At 45.4% G+C, this 19286-nt stretch overlaps 1 protein-coding gene across 1 annotated transcript; it reads left to right on the top strand.

Annotated features, from left to right (window-relative positions):
• Positions 1–1051: 1051 nt before the first annotated feature.
• Positions 1052–7820, top strand: LOC114239193 (basic salivary proline-rich protein 3-like). The gene is made up of 2 exons (XM_028169180.2): positions 1052–1127; positions 7117–7820. Exons 1-2 carry the CDS (start codon positions 1052–1054, stop codon positions 7818–7820), a joined length of 780 nt encoding a protein of 259 aa, XP_028024981.2.
• The last annotated feature ends 11466 nt before the right edge of the window (positions 7821–19286 follow it).

Raw genomic sequence — 19286 nt, 5'->3', positions numbered from 1 at the left:
TATTCGTACAGTGGACGAGCATAAAGCAAAGGCAATGAGAACCACGGCCGCTCACGACAACGGCACAGAGCAAATGCAACGTTGAACAAGACATCAAAACTCCTTCTACATGACCCAACTCCTAAAGTTCAAAAAACAGATACCACTTCAGGATAAGTTTTAGGACTCCATCGTGAGCCAGAAAAGCTATAAAGAAAAGCTACAAAGTGATTACTATACAAATGTGGGTAATGGCTCATGTGAGGAGGAGGGAAAGGACAGTGATGGGAGAGGGTCCAAGGGCACTTCTGGACCCGGAGATGCTCTTCTGTGGTGCCCCCGAGCCATAGTGAACAAGCCGGAGCTGAGGAAGAGTCACTCTTTCAAATGCTGCTGATAAAGTGAGATGGACTTTTCTTACACCCACTGGATCTGACACTACAGAGGAGGTCAGTGGTCACCTCGGATTATTCGAGTGAAGTCGAGAGAGAGAGAGCGGGGAAGAAATAGGGGACAGGTGGTATGGAACCTCTCCTAAGAGGTTTAGTTGTAAAGGAAAGGATAAATGTAGGGCTGTAACTGGAGAGGGGAAGGGTTTTGTTTCTTTTTGTTTTTAAAAGGCGTCAGGCGAGACGAATGGGTCTGCACGTGTACTTGTAAGAGTTCTCTCGCAAACGGGGAAACTGATCAATGGAAGAGAGGGAAGGATGGCTAGGACAAGGTCATGAAGCCAGCTAGAGATGATGGGATCTCTGCACCAGCCAAGGGGTAGAAGAAACATGGACAATCCAGGCAGAGCTGCAGAGGAGAAGGCAAGGGTAAGTGCCTGGATGCAGGGAAGCGGGACGGGGGGCGGCAGCAGCTGTGGTCAGGGGAAGTGGCAGGAGGTCTTTCCTATTACAAAAATAAAAGCTGCAGATGGGAATGAGAATGGAGAAAAGACGCTAGGAGTTTTGGAAATAGGCAATGTATGAGAGCGCAGAAGAATTCAAGTCCTAGGGGAAAACAGCATGATTGCACTAAGGGGCCACTTGAACTAGGGAATCAGGAATGTGAATTAAACACGGACAGCATGGCTGTGTATGTAGGTGCAAGCACAAGTGGGCAGAAGGTGAAGAAGGATGGACAGATCCCGAAAAAGGAGAAAAGTATGTAGTATTAGAGGCTCCTTTCCTGAACATTCTCAAATGAGGAATGTAATTTTGGACTCAACTGTGGTCATTAAATGTAAAAACAAGAGAGCAAATTATCGCCTAAACTAATATAAACCAGACCAATAAAAATCAACACCTTGGCACTGATAAGTTTTAGAAGGTAGTATAATTTAATGGTATTCAGATATCATTGCAGAATGGTTCCTAATAGGAACTAAGTTCTAGGAAAAAATTCTGGAATCTAAGACTACAGCATGTCAGTTCTCTCACTGATTTAAACCCAGAATCTAAGAAAAAGATTTTTTCCCCCCATCTATAAGACAGAAGACTAGTACATTTGTTTTTACACAATTAGGTAAGCAAATAAGGAAATAGCAGTTTGCTATTACCTGGAATATTAATACAAGAGCTATATTTAATTTAACAAAAGAATATGCATTATTAATAATAGTAGCACGTTTGATTATGTTAAGTATTTTAATAAATTTCAGTAATTGCCACACTTATTAGAAGTAATAAAATTTTAAATGCTGGAAGTCTTCCTTTTTCTGCACAGAAAAATAATGTCTGTTTTTTTAAGCAGATCTTATGTGATATAACATGTTTCCAAAAATCTGAGTGTAGTTGCCCTCATGCTTACATGTGAAAGGTACCATGTCCAACAGGAATGAATAGTATTGATACATGCTCCTGAAAAAAAATCCAATCCAATCAAATTATTTTCTGAAAAATTACTGGATGCATTTAATTTCATTGAAAATATTTATATTTCTTGGACTTACAACATTCTATTTTTGGTGAAATATATTCTTTATCTTTTTGGCACAGAAACATGGAGACAATGAATGTTTTCTTTAAAATCTATTATATGGGACTTCCCTGGCGGTCCAGTGGTTAAGACTTCACCTTCCAATGCAGGGCGTGCGGGTTCGATCCCTGGCCAGGGAGCTGAGATCCCACATGCCTCATGGCCAAAAAACCAAAACGTAAAACAGAAGAAATATTCAATAAAGACTTGAAAAATGGTCCATATCCAAAAAGAAAATCTTAAAAAAAATAAAAATAAAATAAAATCTAATATAAAATAATTATATCACTAGAAGGAAGAATACAAAATACTTCAATTGAGGAATCATTTAAGTAATCCTGATGAGGTATTGACTATCTGGTTTTAAATGCCTACTTAGAGATTTGTTAAGTATATCAACTTGCATTCCTTGTATTAGAGTTTACAGTATCCAGCGTCAAACATTTTGCTATATTACTCTGTAATCTAAAAAAAAAAAAAAAAACTGTTATGTCTATGTATGTATGCGTGTGTATGTGTATGCCTGTGGGTTCTTTAGGAAAGGATAAAACACAGAGATTGGCTGAAATATCTTACAGATAATTGTGTAATTTCTCAGAAGGGAAAGGGTAAAACTATACAAATTTGCAATAAGAGTTGCAAGACTAGGTCATTTTGCCAAGAAGCGTTTTTATTAATACATGTATATGTAGGTATATCTCATTATTTCAAAAGGTAAATACATAAAATACAGGATAACTAAACACATGACTTTATTTCCCCCCAAATTTTCCATTTTAAGACTGGTTAGATAATAAATACAGAGAAGGGGCTTCCCTGGGGGGGGGAGGGGGGGTCCAGTAGTTGGGACTTCCCCTTCCAGTGCAGGGGGTGTGGGTTCGATCCCTGGTTGGGGAGCTAAGATCCCACATGCCTTGTGGCCAAAACACCAAAACATAAAACAGAAGTAATATTGTAACAAATTCAATAAAGACTTTAAAAATGGTCCCCATCAAAAAAAAAAATCTTGGGGCTTCCCTGGTGGCGCAGTGGTTGGGAATCCGCCTGCCAATGCAGGGGACACAGGTTCGAGCCCTGGTCTGGGAAGATCCCACATGCCACGGAGCAACTGGGCCCGTGAGCCACAACTACTGAGCCTGCGCGTCTGGAGCCTGTGCTCCGCAACAAGAGAGGCCACGATAATGAGAGGCCCGTGCACCGCGATGAAGAGTGGCCCCCACTTGCCACAACAAGAGAAAGCCCTCGCACAGAAACGAAGACCCAACACAGCCAAAAATAAATAAATAAATAAATAAATAAATAAAAAAGCAAGCCACTAGTGTGTATTTGGACCAATTTAAAAAAAAAATCTTTAAAAAAATTAAAAAATAAATGCAGAGAAGAGATATGCAATTGGTATCTAAAGCACTATTACATTTTTTAATTAGAATATGAATGACATGTCACTGGTATATAACAGCAAGATAGTAAAAATTTAACTTTCCTTGAATGAGTACACATGATTCCCTATTTTATGTGATTCCCTATCTTAAATAGCTTTTTTTGCTTTATAATATAAAGCACAGCATGAAGTCGTAGCCCAGTCTCTTGGGTTAAGACAAGTTTTCAAAGGAGTAATGAAAGAGAAAAACTCAAATTCAACAACAGCAAACAAACAAGGGAAGGAGAGTAGCTTGGTGCTATAAATATTGGGCAACAGACACCTAGAAAGAAACCAGAAATTTAGAATTTCTTTGAATTTTAAAAATACAGGCATCAATTGTATGTTGTGTTACACCTGGGATGTTTGGGACAGTGCCACATCAACTGAATATGTCCACAGCAAATGCTATGAATGTTCACTATATGTGGTACAAGACTAGTAACAGAGCCCTATTCTCCAAAAAGATTACTAAGCAAAGAAAGTGGGTTGAAAAAAATCCTAAGAATGGTACTAATATTCTGCAATTTGGAGAGAAGCACACTCATGAGATGGATGGGTGGGCAACTCTGCAAACAGTCAAGGGAAGACTTTCAGTAAAGGCAGACTAAGAAAACAAGTCAACAAATAAATGAACTAATAGGATATTGTAAATGCCATGAAACTGGTTGGTGGGGGCAGGAAACACAGGTTATGTGGTGAGAGGAGACCATTCTGACGAAAACAACATTAAAAGATGAGAAGACACCAGCCACATGCAGAGCAAGAAAGAGAGTTCTGGGTAGAAGGAGGAGCCTGAACCAGGATCCCGAGGCGGGACAGAGATGCTTATTTTTAAAGATGACCAGTAGGTTGGAAGGTGTTCAAAGGGCACGTGTACAAGCATAACTGAGTTAACAGCAGTGGTAGCTACAATCACCCTAACCAGGCTGGTCTGCACTCTTCCCATTACTCACCTTATCTGTGTCCTGCAGTCCTGAGCTGCTGACACGAGTCAATCACTAAGCTCCAGCTCTCTGACCAGGAGCTAAGCTAGGAACAGCATTCCTCAGGCATCTACGGTAAATTCACCATAAACAAGGCAACGTGTGCACCATTCAGGATGCAAAGATGAGTATGAATTTGCGCCAGCCTCCATGAAGGCCAAGTGGCATCTACTAACTAAAAAGCCAGTAATTGCAGGCTGGGGTAACAAATGTTCAGAGTGTATGCAAATGCTCAGAGTAAGACGGTGACATGATGGGACACCCCCAGGGGAGGGTGGTCTTCCTTTCTGAGCAAAGCATCACGGGGGTTTTCACTCTGAGGCATTCTAGCCTCACTTAGGAGCATTGCACAGCTCTGCCTACCCGTTTGTCAGACAGTGATCCATCAGTACGCACACCACTTGCTTTTAGTGTGATCTCCAGCAGGCTGGAAGAGCTTCTCAACCACTCCTGGCATCTCTTGCTCTCATCGTTTTAGCAGCTGAACCACTCTTCCATGAGATGTGATTTCATGGGATCCAGGGAGCTGACTGACACTGCTTCATGTTAATTCATTCGAGGCTGAACAGTTCCACTGATTAGACAGCTCCAAGGACCCGGTCTTGATGCCTCTGGAGCAGCTCTCTTTGAATTTCAATGCCGTTAATGATGGAGGAGTGAGGCCGGTATGTCTTGTGCTATCACCTCTGTGTCAAGTTCAACAGACCGTTTCAAGGCTCTTGTTAGGAATAGGAGCTGTTGTGTAGCGCTCCGAAGAGGACTCTTAGTAAGTTTCAGTGGTACCAAAGGTTAGGAGCGACAAGCTTATCGTGTGGGGCAACTCATGACCTTTAAGGATATGGTCTGTGTCTGGCAGAGTATTTCACGAGAAACGACGGGAGCGTGGTGTGCACCTAGCAACCGCCGCGGGGAAAGTGCCAGGGTGGAGGACTGACGCTTCTGCAGGAGCTGCGAGCTGCGTCATCAACGGAGGCACAGTGCAAACAAGGCAGAGAGGAGCGGAGAGGAAGGCAAGGCCCTGGATGAGGAAAGCTCCCTTTGCAACGTTGTTTCAGAGCATCCGCACGTGACCTCCCTTCTTAACGCTGCAGGTCTCCTGTCTGGCATCAAGCGCCCAAAATAGTTTTGATCATTTTCAAGTACACTTTAGAAAAGCGCAGATAGCTTCAAAACACCATTCCAGAGAAAATTCACTAGGACTTTTGACTCCGAGATCTCTGGACGCAACAGAAAAAAGTGTCTAAGAAGATACGTAAAGAGACAGTCACTTTTAGGACTCCTAATATTCAAGGTTTCATTTCCAGTAGCTGCTTACGGTTAATTTCTGCTGTTATTTCCCTCCATTACCTCAAACTTCCTTTAAAAATACGCTATTCTGGGCTTCCCTGGTGGCGCAGTGGTTGAGAATCTGCCTGCCAATGCAGGGGACACGGGTTCGAGCCCTGGTCTGGGAGGATCCCACATGCCGCAGAGCGACTGGGCCCGTGAGCCACAATTACTGAGCCTGCGCATCTGGAGCCTGTGCTCCGCAGCAAGAGAGGCCGCGATAATGAGAGGCCCGCGCACCGCGATGAAGAGTGGCCCCCGCTTGCCGCAAATGGAGAAAGCCCTCAAACAGAAACGAAGACCCAACACAGCCATCAATCAATCAATCAATCAATCAATCTCAGGCCCACCAGACCTACTGAATCACAATCTGCACTTTAAAAACAAAAAAAAACAAACAAAAAACATTCTATTCTCATCAACCTTGGGGAGTGACGCATCAGAGCAATAAAGAAAGAAGGAAGTTGGTGTCCCGGCTACAGAAGAGGGAGAGCAGTGAGCAGAGAGAAACAGAGCAGGCGGTGGAAGAAATCAGGGCAGGCAGTGCCCAGAAAACATCATTCCCAGAGGCATTCAGGATGGCTAGAGTTTCCACACCACAAGGGGTGAAGGTGAGAGCCATTCTGCCAGTATATCAAAGGAAAGGGAACTTGAGAAGGTTGGAGGACTTGGGGGTCAGTCGGGTGACAGACCGTTGGTTCATCTAAGTGCACTGGGTTACAAATTCAGCCCATCTCCGCGATGTGCACTTCTTTTCCTTATAACAGAAACTTGCAGTTTCTGCTGCAAGCTTCGGCTCTGTGGTGGAGAGTTAATCATAAGCCCTTGCCAGGAGTTGCTCCTGAGTTCCAGGTGAAAACAATACCCCTGAGGGAGCTGGAAACTGCCTGAGCTAGTTCATCCTCTTTTCATGCAAACAAGGAAGCTCTTAATCTCTCCTGGCCTCTTTCTTGGAGGGAACTCAATCCTGCTGCGGGGCCCTTCCTAGGTCCATCTGAGTTGGTAAATTAAGTAAATTAAGTGCCCTTTGCTTCCTTCCCCGCAGGGGAGCTTGCAGGACCTCCGTGAGGCCAGACGTGTACCGCAGTCTGTGTAGTACTCCGTGACACTCTGGAGGACAGGGGTCCTTCCTGTACCCCCCACCCCCGCCAGGAAAGGGGGGGAGGATGTGGACCGGAAGACTTTTGCATCAGTCTTTCCTTTGGGCCCTAGGTTTTTGCAACATAAAAGCCAACACTTTGAAAACCCAAAAGTCTTTCTCTGCTTTTCTGTAGCATCATGACTCCTGGGAGACAAGGACTGATACCTGGCTGAAAACACAGAAGAACAGGAGGGCAGAAACACAAGAAAAGCAGACATTTGGCCTTTTTTCCAACATAGTATCCCTTGAGTAAAGTCCCCAAGATGGCGACATAGGCTGTTCCCGGCCTCACACCCCCTCAGAAGAGCAACTGACAACTGTTCATGCCCAGGACGGCCCTGAGCGAACCCGAGAGAAGGGGGCGAGGCGACACCCCTGCACCAGGGAGACCGAGACAGGGGCCAGTGAAGGGCCAGAGGAGCGGCTACACGCGGACGACTTGCCCTCCCCCAGGCCGGCAGCACCGCACGGGGCCCCCCCGAGCGCCCGGCTCCTCCGGGGGAAGAGAGCCCAGGTGCACGGCCAGCCCCCCACGGCTTCCCGGGTCTCCCTCAGGAGGAATGCGGGGGAATCTGATGGAGGAGGGGAGGGGCTTGCGGCACCAGCACACAGGCCTCGGCGGACAGGGCTCCCACCCGCGCAGGCGGCCAGCAGGCCGGCCGGCAGCTCTGCCCCTCGGCAGAGCCGGGACGGTGATGCGGTCGGACCTCAGCGGGTCACAGGCCAGCCAGACTCTGGGCCCCCAAAAAGAGCCCTGCTGGCCTTGGAGCCTGGCCTGCTCACCCCGGCTCCACGCCAGGCAGGGGAGTCCCGCCTCAGGCCTGCCCACTGTGGAGTGCAGCTCCTGGCCCCGCCTGGAAAAGACCAGAAAGCCTGGCCAGAGCACCTGCACGCTGCTTACCTTAGTGACACTCAAGCAGAGAGGGCGGCAGGCAGAGCTGACCGTCCTCGCAGCAAAGCCCAGGGTACCATTTGGCCAGGGAACTTGGCCTGCAGGTCAGCTTGAGTTAAGACCCCGAACAAGAAGCTTTGCAGGGCCTGGAACTCGTTTCCTGCCCCACCCTTGCCAGGGAGCTAATTTATAGCCCCACCCACTGCTGAGTGTAGCTCCAGCCCCACCTGACCAGAAAGCCTGACTGCGAACACCTGGGAGGCTGCTTGGAGCCGGCGTTCCTGCCGGGCCTGGTCAGGGGAGATAACTTAGCCCCGGATACCTGGAGTGCAGCTCCCAGCCACACCTGAGCAGAAAGCCTGGCCAGGACAGCAGGAAAGCTGGGCACCCCGGCAACTCCTGGGCATAGAGTCCAGCAGGCAGAGCAAAGGCAGTGGGCCAATTTGACCACAGAACCTGGAGCATGGGTTGGCTTGAGTCAAGACCACAAGGAGCCTTGCTGGAATTGGAGCCATTCCTCCTGCTCTAACCAGTGAGGGAGACTAATTCACAGCCACCCCCCCTCCCGCCCCCCACTGCTGAATCCAGCCTTTAGCCCAAACTGGGAGCCCAACCAGAGCACAGGGAGGCTGTAGAGCCCTTCCTACAACCCCGCTTACAATGACACCTGAACAGAGAGCAGAGCCTATGGCTGTCCAGTCCACAGAGCAAAACCAGTGACCCCATCTGGCCAGGGAATTCGGTGCCCAGTCTTGCCTGATTCAGGTCCCCAAACAATGAGCTGTGTGGGCTTTGGAGCCCATTCTGCACCCCACCAGGGCAGGGAAGCTAATTCATGGCCCCATCTACATCTGAGTATAGTACCCAGTCCTGACTGTCTAGGAAGCCTGACCAGAGAACTCAGGCGAGCACAGAGCCCATCCTACAGCATCTCTTGAGCAGGGAGCCAAGCCAGCAGTCCTAGTCACCTGTTCCCAGCCAGTGGGAACCACCCCGCCCCCGACCTCAGAGCTCAGGCAATGGCCTTGCCCCAGAATAGACCCTGACAGCAGGCCCCACCTGCCCAAGGACATTAAGAGTGGACACATCTAAAACACCCAACTGAGCTGACTGGTGAAGAACTGTCTCTGCCAAAGCAAACCTGGAAACTACAGAAGAGGAAACCACCTACTCAAACACACAGATACCAATATAAGAAATCAAGGATCATGAAAAATCAGGTAAACATGACACCACCAAAGGAAACTAATACATCTTCAACAGCTGACCCTACAGAAATGGATGGCTCCAATTCCAGCAAGGCTCTTTGTGGCCTTGACTCAAGCCAACCCATGCTCCAGGTTCTGTAGCCAAATTGGCCCACTGCCTTTGCTCTGCCTGCCGGACTCTATGCCCAGGAGTTGCCGGGGTGCCCAGCTTTCCTGCTGTCCTGGCCAGGCTTTCTGCTCAGGTGTGGCTGGGAGCTGCACTCCAGGTATCCGGGGCTAAGTTATCTCCCCTGACCAGGCCCGGCAGGAACGCCGGCTCCAAGCAGCCTCCCAGGTGTTCCCAGTCAGGCTTTCTGGTCAGGTGGGGCTGGAGCTACACTCAGCAGTGGGTGGGGCTATAAATTAGCTCCCTGGCAGGGGTGGGGCAGGAAACGAGCTCCAGGCCCTGCAAAGCTTCTTGTTCGGGGTCTTAACTCAAGCTGACCTGCAGGCCAAGTTCCCTGGCCAAATGGTACCCTGGGCTTTGCTGCGAGGATGGTCAGCTCTGCCTGCCGCCCTCTCTGTTAAATTCTTCAGTTCTGTTATTGTAGTTTTTAGCGCTAGGATTTCTGTTTCTTTTTTTGTTTGTTTTTTGATGGTTTCTATTGCTTTTTTGAACTTCTTATTTGTTTAGGCATTTCCTTACTGACTTATTTTAGTTTTCTGTCTGTGTATTCTTGTAGTTCACTAAACTTCTTTAAGAGGATAATTCTGGATTCTTTGTCCAATCAGAGTATCTAAAAATAAACAAAAACTGACAGAGCCAAAGGAGAAATAAACAGCAATACAGTACAATACAATAATAGATAGGGACTTTAATATCCCACTCTCAACAATACATAAATCATCCAGAGAAAATCAATAAAGAAACACTAGATCTGATCAACACCATAGACCAAATGTACCAAACAGACATATACAGAATAGTCTACCTGACAACAGCAGAATACAAATTCTTCTCAAGCACACATGCTACATTTTCTACGACAGACCACATGTTAGGTCACAAAACAAGTCTTAGCAATTCAAGAAGATTGAAAGCATACCAAACATCTTCCCTGACCACAATGGAATGAAACTAGAAACTAATAACAAGAGGAAAACTGATGGAAATTAAATAACATTCTCTTGAACAACCAGTGGATCAAAGACAAAATTAAAGAAGAAACTTAAAAAGTTTCTTGAGATAAATGAAAATGGAAACACAACATACCAAAATTGATGGAACACAGCAAAAGCAGTTCTAAGATGGATGGTCATAGCAATAAAGACTTACATTAAGAAACAAGAAAGATCGCAAAAAAGCAACCTGACTCTGCACCTCAAGGAACTAGAAAAAGAACAAGTTAAGCCAAAAGTTAGCAGGAGAGAAATAATAAAGATTAGAGCGGAAATAAATAGAGAACAGGAAAACAATACAAAAGATTAATAAGAGTTGCTTCTTTGAAAAGATAAACAAAATATAAAAGTTTTGGCTAGGCTAACCAAGGAAAAAAAAAGAAAGAGAACCCAATTCAACAAAATTATAAATGAAAGACAAGACATTACAGTTGATACCACAGAAATATAAAGGATCGTAAGAAGATACTATGAACAACTATACACCAAGAAACTGTACAACCTAAAAGAAAAGATTGAATCAGTAGTCAAAAATCTCCCAACAACAACAGCAGAAAAAGTCTAAGACCAATTGGCTTCGCTGGTGAATTTTACAAAACATTTAAAGAAGAATTAACACCAATCCTTCTCAAACTCTTCCAAAAAACTGAAGAGGAGGGACCACTACAAAACTTATTTATGAGGCCAGCATTAACCTGATACCAATGCCAGAAAAGGACACCACAAGGAAAGAAAATTATAAGGTCAACATCCCTGATGAATATTAATGTAAAATTTTTCAATAAAATACTAGCAAACTGAATTCAGCAGCACATTAAAGGATCATTCACCATGATCAACTTGTATTTATCCCTGGGATGCAAAAATGGTTCAACATCTGCAAATCAATAAAAGTATGATCAGCTCAATAGATACAGGGAAACCATTTGACAAAATTTATTATGTGTTCACAATAAAAACTTAAGAAATTGGCTATAGAAGGAACATACCTTAACATAATACAGACCATATGGTACTGGCATAACAATAGAAACATAGACCAATGGAACAGAATAGAGAGCCCAGAAATTAATCCATGCACATATGGTCATCTAATATATATCAAGAGAGCTAAGAATACTCAATGGAGAAAAGACAGTCTCTTCAATAAATGGTGCTAGGAAAATTGGGCATTCACATGTAAAAGATTGAGACTAGACCGGTATCTTACATAATCACAAAAATTAACTCAAAATGGATTAAAGACTTAAATGTAAGACTGGAAATGATAAAACTCTTAGAAAAAGCATAGGAAAAAAGCTCTTTGACATGGGTCTAAGTAATGATTTTTTTGGATATGACATCCAAAGCACAAGCAACAAAAGCGATAACAAACAAGTGGGGCTACATCAAACTAAAAAGTTTTGCACAGCAAAAGAAATGATCAACAAAATGAAAAAAAAACCAAACCTACAGAATGGGAAAAAATATTTTCGAACCATACATCTGATAAGGGGTTAAAATCCAAAACATCTGAAGAACTCAAACAACTCAGTAGCAAAATAATAATAATAATAATCCAATTTTAAAATGGGCAAAGGACCTGAATTGACATTTTTTCAAAGACGATATATGAATGGCCAACAGATACATGAAAAAATGCTCAACATCACTAGTCATCATGGAAACGCAAATGAAAACCATAATGGGGTATCATGTCACACTTGTTAGAATGGCTGTCATCACAAACACAAGAGACAACAAATGCTGGTGAGGGTGTGGAGAAAAGGAAACCCTTATGCACTGTTGATAGTATTGTAAATTGATGCAGCCACCATGGAAAACAGTATGGAGGTTCCTCAAAAAGTTAAAAATAGAACTATCGTATGAGACAGCAATTCTACTTCTGGAACTATATCCAAAGGAAACAAAAACACTATGTTAAAGAGATATCTGCTCCCCTCTGTTCATAGCAGCATTATTCACAATAGCCAAGGCATGGAAACAAACATAGATGGATGAATGGATAAAGATGCTGTGAGAGATCTATAGATATAGATGATAAAGATACAGTGATAGACATGTACAATATTACTCGGCCATAAGAAAGAAGAAAATCCTGCCATATGTGACAGCATGCATGGACCTTGAGGGCATCATGCTAAGTGAATTAAGTCAGACAGAGAAAGACAAATACTGTATGATGTCCCTTATATGTGGAATAAAAAAAACCCACCAAAGTCATAGAAAATAAAGATTATAAAATAAGTAAGTACTGAGGACATAACATACAACATGATGACTACAGCAAACACTGTTGTATTGTATATTTGAAAACTGTTAAGAGAGTAGATTCAAAAAGTTCTCATCACAAGATAAAAAAATTTTCTCCTTTTTCTTTTACTATATATGAGATAATGGATGTTAACTAAACTTATTGTGATAATCATATCACTATTGTATATAAGTCATTTTTCTGTATACCTTAAACTTACACAGTACTGTATGTCAATTATATCTTAATAAAACTGGAGGAAAAAATGTAATAGTATCCTGTTATATGAGGAAAGTATTTTTCTATTATTCACTAAATGGTTAGTTTTCCTCACAAAGCAGAAGGTATCCTATCATCTCCCGGAAGTCATCCGCTCCTCCCACGCCTGCTGTAGGAAACATGCCAATCCTCTGTTAATAGGACGGTGCTGAGTCCTGGCCACTCTCTGAGTCTCTGCAAAATTTGCCTTCCTGGAGTGTTCTGTCCTCCAAGTACTGAGCAAGTTGCTTTAAAACACTATGATTCCGTAACAAGCATTTGTTCAAAATGAAATTATTTTGCTGGTTTTCATATTCATTTATTCACTCAAATATTTACTGAGCTACTCTGTGCGATGTTCCACGTGCTGAGGAAACAGAGCTCTGAGGGGCCCATGGTACAGTGGAGGGAACGGACAGGCACACGTGAACAAGTAAACACGTGGGCGTCAGATGGGGAGAAGCAGGGTGTCGGGTGAAGAGAGCCACTCCTTTATGTCGGCGGTTAGGAAAGGCCTCCCTGGGAAAGGAACGTTCATACCCATGGCGATGGATCCAACAAGAGATAAAGGCAGAGGGAAGGATCTGGAGCGAGCACCTGGGCACACCCGGCATGGCCAGAGCAGGTGAACGGGAGAGGCAGTGGCAGTGAGGTCCAGGGCCACCAGGGCCAGAGCCTGTAGGCTGCATAGGTCCCAGTGGGACTGGCTTTTACTCTGAGTCTCCTGGGAGCCAGTGTAGGGTTTGAGCAGAGAAATGGCATAATCTGACTTTGTATTAATGGGGTTTCTCTCACCGTTGGGGGGGGGGGGGGGGTGAGGGCAGGAGCAGGGACACAGCTACGGGCTTTGCCATAATCAAAGTGGCCAGGGGCTGTGGCTTGCTCCCGGTGACAGCGGGGCTCGTGGTGAGGCACCGCTGGGTCCTGCATGTTTTGAAGGTGGTGCCCACAGGACCAGCTGTGGGCACAAACCACTGGGCGTCACAGCCTGGTGCATATGTAATTGCACCGTATCCCCGTCAAGCTCTATTCCTCCCCAGTCATAGCTCTTAATCCGCCAGGGGAATTGTCACGTAGCGTCAGCAGAGCCCGTTCATGTTCAGCAAACTGGGGTAACTAATAACAACCACCTCCACGGGTGTTCGCGACAGCAACATGCCAAAGGTCTCCTCACCCCCTTCTCCACCTTTCATTCACCCTCTGCGATCAATTACTTCCCACTTCACTTCTTTGGGATGACACTGGCCCCAGCGTTCTCCAAAGAGAACAGCCTCTGTTGCAGAAATTGCACGGCTAGCTGCCTTCCCAAGAAAGGTGGAACTTGCAAGTGACCCCTCATCGTTTTGGTAATAAAATTCCTGATCTATGCAACAGCTTTTTCCCATTTCTCAGAATGACATGTTAGCAAAAGGTCACAAGCTGGCTCCGTTCCCTGTGTACTTTGCAAGGTAATACATTCTGAAAAGAAAAGCTTCACAGAAAGGTCAAGATACAGAACCTATTTTCCTGGCTATAAAATACTGAACATTTCCTTAGATTCATGGACCATGCTTCAGTCGCCGAGATGGCGTCAACCTTCCTTTAAACTAATGAGAATTTTTAAGCATCAAAAGTCGGAGAAAAAGAAATAAAGCAAAATACACAAAGGTCCTCGATCAGCTCAAACATCTGTGAAGTCCCTTGCATCCCTCACCGCCCCCCTAGAACATACACGCAGACCACACGCATTTCACATGGCTTTGCTTAATAATGGCACTGATTTAAGATTTCCAAGCAAAGTTGACTTTAAATTTGAATAAATTGAATTCTAGTATAAAAATTAATCCCATTTTAAAATCAAGAGTATGTTCCCTTAAGGAAAAACATCCCTAGGCACACGGAGATGAGCATTTTTAACAAGAGTGAGTTAGGGTGACGTGGCCGGCAGACACGTTCTGGACGCCAGTCGGATCCCCGGCTCCCAGGGCAGCCCTCCAGGCTTCAGCCTACTCCCAGGACTCTGCCACCCCGGAGGGAGCTCCCTCGGCCACTGACCTAAACTAGAAACCTCACTACTCCTGGAAATTCCCCAGCTTCTACCAGATTCTTCCCTTTTTCTCTTCTGTCAGGTGATTTCAGCAGCTCCTACAGCGACCACAGCATCACATTTTTTCAACAAGTCGTTGCTATTTACCTCTCGGCAAATACTTTCCTTCCTTCCTTAAGTCTCTAAGTTAAAACTTAAGGATACGGTAAGTCCCCTACGTACGAACCTTCAAGTTGCAAACTTTCAAAGATGTGAACGTGTGTTCAGGCGGGAGTGAATCTGCAGCTTGCCCTCCGTCTCCTATTGCTGACCATCCTTCAGCTCTGCCATCTCCCACCTCCTCTCCCCCCTCCAGTCAGTAGTTCTTCTTGCCTGTTCCCTCGATGCCAGCCCCTGGATGCCAGCTGTTGTACTGGATTCTTGTACTTTTCAAGGTAGTGTAACATTAAAAACGTTTATTTTTTGTGTTTGTTTGTTTTGTATGTATTCTTTGTGTGAAGAGTATTATAAACCTATGACAGTACATACTGTATAGATGATTGTGTCAGTGGGGCACCTAGGCTAACTTTGTTGGACTTACGAACAAATCGGACTTAACGAACGCACTCTCGGAACGGAACTCATTTGCTGAAGGGCACTTACTGTGTTGCGTTTGCTTCCTGTGTTGATCTTTCAAAGACCTGTCAATAAGCCACCCCAGGGATGGAGGTTTAATCTTGTTTGTGAAGCTGTACCATTTTGGGGGGAAATCATGACAAAGACAGCACCAGGAGCAGTGTGACTCATGGGAACATAGCTGCTTTAGATGATGTGACCCCTTCTCTCTGGGGAAACAGAGCTCTCCCGCATCTACGTCCTCGCTTAGGAACGTAATTTCACAGGTCGGTTCTTTTGTTGTTGTTTGGCTTGTTTTGTTTTTACAGATACTGGGGACGCTGTAAGACTCCCCCGTCCTCAGTTCTCATAACCTGTCAAAAAAATGCTGGAAAAGCTAATAACATTTTTAAACTATCAATAGTTCCCCTTGCCTAGTTTTACCTCTGTAGACTGAATGAAATGAATATAATGAAATTTCTTTTTAAATTATATATTTTACATGTGAAGACACATATCAGCTGTTTAAAAAGTAACCATTTATCATAGAACCTACATAAATAATTTTTCAAACTTTATTTTTCTACCATTCTAATTGAAATTGGTAAAATAAATAAAATATGTATTTTTTATTTTCTCTTAAAAAATAGTGCTTATCAAAGCCCTTAGAAAAGGAATTCCTTGGCAATTTGATATCTTATATGTTAGAAAACTCAAATACATATTGAAACATGGCTTCAATAATGATACCAAGTCTAGAACTCCTTTGTCACATCTATGGGGTGTCAGCTGAAAAAATGCACAACCTAGCAGTTGAGAGTTATGTGTTATTTGGTGGACAAAACTGAGGACTTAAGCCCAGGACACAGCCTCTCAGACAGCTCCAAGGGACTGATCTGAAGAGGTAAGGAAGGAGGCAAGGATATATAGGAGGTTTTGCAACAAGGACCAGATGGTTGGAATATCAAAAGATTACTGTTAATTAAAGAAAACCAGACATCTCAAGTTAAGGAATTTAGCGCTTTTCTGTGTATGGGAAGATGCAAGAGTCTGGACTCAATGAAATCATCCCTTTGATCTGCACCTCAGCTCTCTGGGGCCAGCGTCCTGTACTTTTCCATCCTGAGTCTCCTCAGGGTCCATCATTGGGGGGCTGCAGTGGCTGAGGCCTTGATGGCGGGCATCCTGTTTCCATCCTGAGTTCCCTCAGCACTCACTGTCAGGGCGGCTAAAATGTGATGGCTTGATGGCTGCAACATCCTTTGTTTACTGATATGGCCGGCAGTATTTTTCATTCACAGGGGACAAGAATTTATTCACTTATTTATCCCCAGAAGAAAAAAAATGCCTAGCATTTATTAGGGCCCAGTCAATATTGGTTTCATGAATACATCCATACTCTGAATTCACATTTCCCTTTACCAGGACTGGCCCAAAGCAGAGCCCAGCATGGTGGGTCCTTAACCACTCCTCCACCAACTTGAACTTTGTAACCAAGTCCCGGCTCTGTCAATGCTTCTGATCCTGACCCAAATTGCAGGATGTTTTACAGCCATTTGCTACAGGTTGGGTTTAAAAAGCAAACAACAGTGAAACAAGTTCTTTCTGGATTATTAATTATTTTAGGAATCTAGAATTTAAACTTGAACTTGGCCATGATAAAGGGATAAAAGAAAATCAATAGAGCTAAATGAATTATTGGCAGAAATAAAGGCTTCATTGATTATACAAACATAGACACACACTATTCCAGGAGAATTAAAAAAAAAAAAAAAAAAGTAACCAGTAACCTAGCTGGAAATGGAGACTGGAAGACCCCATTTACTTGGTCTGTATGTAAGTTAAAAAAAACAAAAAAAAAACACTAACCCAGAGGCTTTCATTTTGTGAGAAAGGAGGGAAGAAAGATTGAAAGGCAGGCAGGCAGGAAAACTGTTCATTGTTTCTCTATTTTTCGTCATTGCTAAGACCAATAATGGTACCTGGTGAGAGCTTAGATACTACATGAGTCTAGTGGCCATTATAATAAATATTGTTTGTTTCGACTGGTTGATACATACAGTCATTAAGCTTCTAAGAACTCAAAGAAACCATGAAGGAGCAGTAGACTGAAACTGTTAACTTATGGAAGTACGAGCTTAAGAACTCACTGATAAACCAGTCCAGGTAATTCTCTGAGGCCAACATTAAACGACGTGGTTTTAAATTTTTCTTAATAATGAAATGCGGGGGCTGGGAGCTGAGGCTCGGGCTGCGGTCGGATCGCAGGAAGAGGACTGGGGCTGGCGGCGTGAACACAGCCTGAAGGGGTTAGCGCACCACAGCTAGCCCGGAAGAAGTCCGGGAAAAAGTCTGCAGCTGCCGAAGAGGCAAGAGACTTTTTCCTGCCTCTTTGTTTCGCGGCGGGCAAGGAGAGGGGATTCAGAGCGCCGCCTAAATGAACTCCAGAGAAGGGCGCGAGCCGCAGCTATCAGCGCGGATCCCACAGCAACAGGGGCGCAGAGGGAAAATCGGAGAGACTCCCGCACAGAGGCTCGGCGCCGAGCAGCACTCACCAGCCCGAAAGGTTTGTCTGCTCCCCCGCCGGGGCGGGCAGGGCTGGGAGCTGAGGCTCGGGCTGCGGTCGGATCGCAGGGAGAGGACTGGGGCTGGCGGCGTGAACACAGCCTGAAGGGGTTGGCGCACCACAGCTAGCCGGGAGGGAGACCGGGAAAAGGTCTGCAGCTGCCGAAGAGGCAAGAGACTTTTTCTTGCCTCTTTGTTTCGCTGCGCGCAAGGAGAGGGGATTCAGAGCGCCGCCTAAACGAACTCCAGAGACGGGCGCGAGCCACGGCGATCAGCGCGGACCCCAGAGACGGGCGTGAGACGCTGGGGCTGCTGCTGCCGCCTCCAAAAAGCCTGTGTGTGAGCACAGGTCACTCTCCACACCGCCCCTCCCGGGAGCCTGTGCAGCCCGCCACTGCCAGGGTCCCGGGATCCGGGGACAACATCCCCGGGAGAACGCACTGCGCGCCTCAGGCTGGTGCAACGTCACGCCGGCCTCTGACGCCGCAGGCTCGCCCCGCCTCCTCCGTACCGCTCCCTCCCCGCGGCCTGGGTGAGCCAGAGCCCCCGAAGCAGCTGCTCCTTTAACCCCGTCCTGTCTGGGCGGGGAACAGACGCCCTCAGGCGACCTACACGCAGAGGCGGGTCCAAATCCAAAGCTGAACCCCAGGAGCTGTGTGAACAGGGAAGAGAAGGGGAAATCTCTCCCAGCAGCCTCAGGGGCAGCGGATTAAAGCTCCACAAACAACTTGATGTGCCCGCATCTGCTGAATACCTGAATAGACAACGAATCAGCCCAAAGTCAGGAGGTGGACTCTGGGAGCAGGAGATATTAATTTTTCCCCTTTTCCTTTTTTTTGTGAGTGTATATGTATATGCGTCTGGGTGAGATTTTGTCTGTATAACTTTGCTTTACAATAGCTTTATTTTACTTCACTATATTATAGCCTCTTTCTTTCTTTCTTTCTATTTTTTCTCCCTTTTACTCTGAGCTGTGTGGACGAAAGGCTCTTGGTGCTCCAGCCAGGCATCAGGGCCGTGCCTCTGAGGTGGGAGAGCCAACTTCAGAACACTGGTCCACAAGAGACCTCCCAGCTCCACGTAATACCAAACGGCAAAAATCTCCCAGAGATCTCCATCTCAACGCCAAGACCCAGCTTCACTCAACGACCAGCAAGCTACAGTGCTGGACACCCTATGCCAAACAACTAGCTAGACAGGAACACAACCCCATCCATTAGCAGAGAGGCTGCCTAAAATCATAATAAGGCCACAAACTCCCCAAAATACACCACCAGACGTGGACGTGCCCACCAGAAAGACAAGATCTAGCCTCAGCCACCAGAACTCAGGCACTAGTTCCCTCCACCAGGAAGCCTACACAACCCACTGAACCAACCTTAGCCGCTGGGGACAGATACCAAAAACAACGGGAACTACGAACCTGCAGCCTGTGAAAAGGAGACCCCAAACACAGTAAGATAGGCAAAATGAGACGACAGAAAAACACACAGCAGATGAAGGAGCAGGCTCAAAAC

The sequence above is a fragment of the Balaenoptera acutorostrata genome, chromosome 6 (genome assembly GCF_949987535.1).
Source record: "Balaenoptera acutorostrata chromosome 6, mBalAcu1.1, whole genome shotgun sequence".
Lineage (NCBI taxonomy): Eukaryota > Metazoa > Chordata > Mammalia > Artiodactyla > Balaenopteridae > Balaenoptera > Balaenoptera acutorostrata.
Note: the sequence above shows the minus strand (reverse complement) of the source record. Positions and strands in the feature narration are given on the sequence as shown.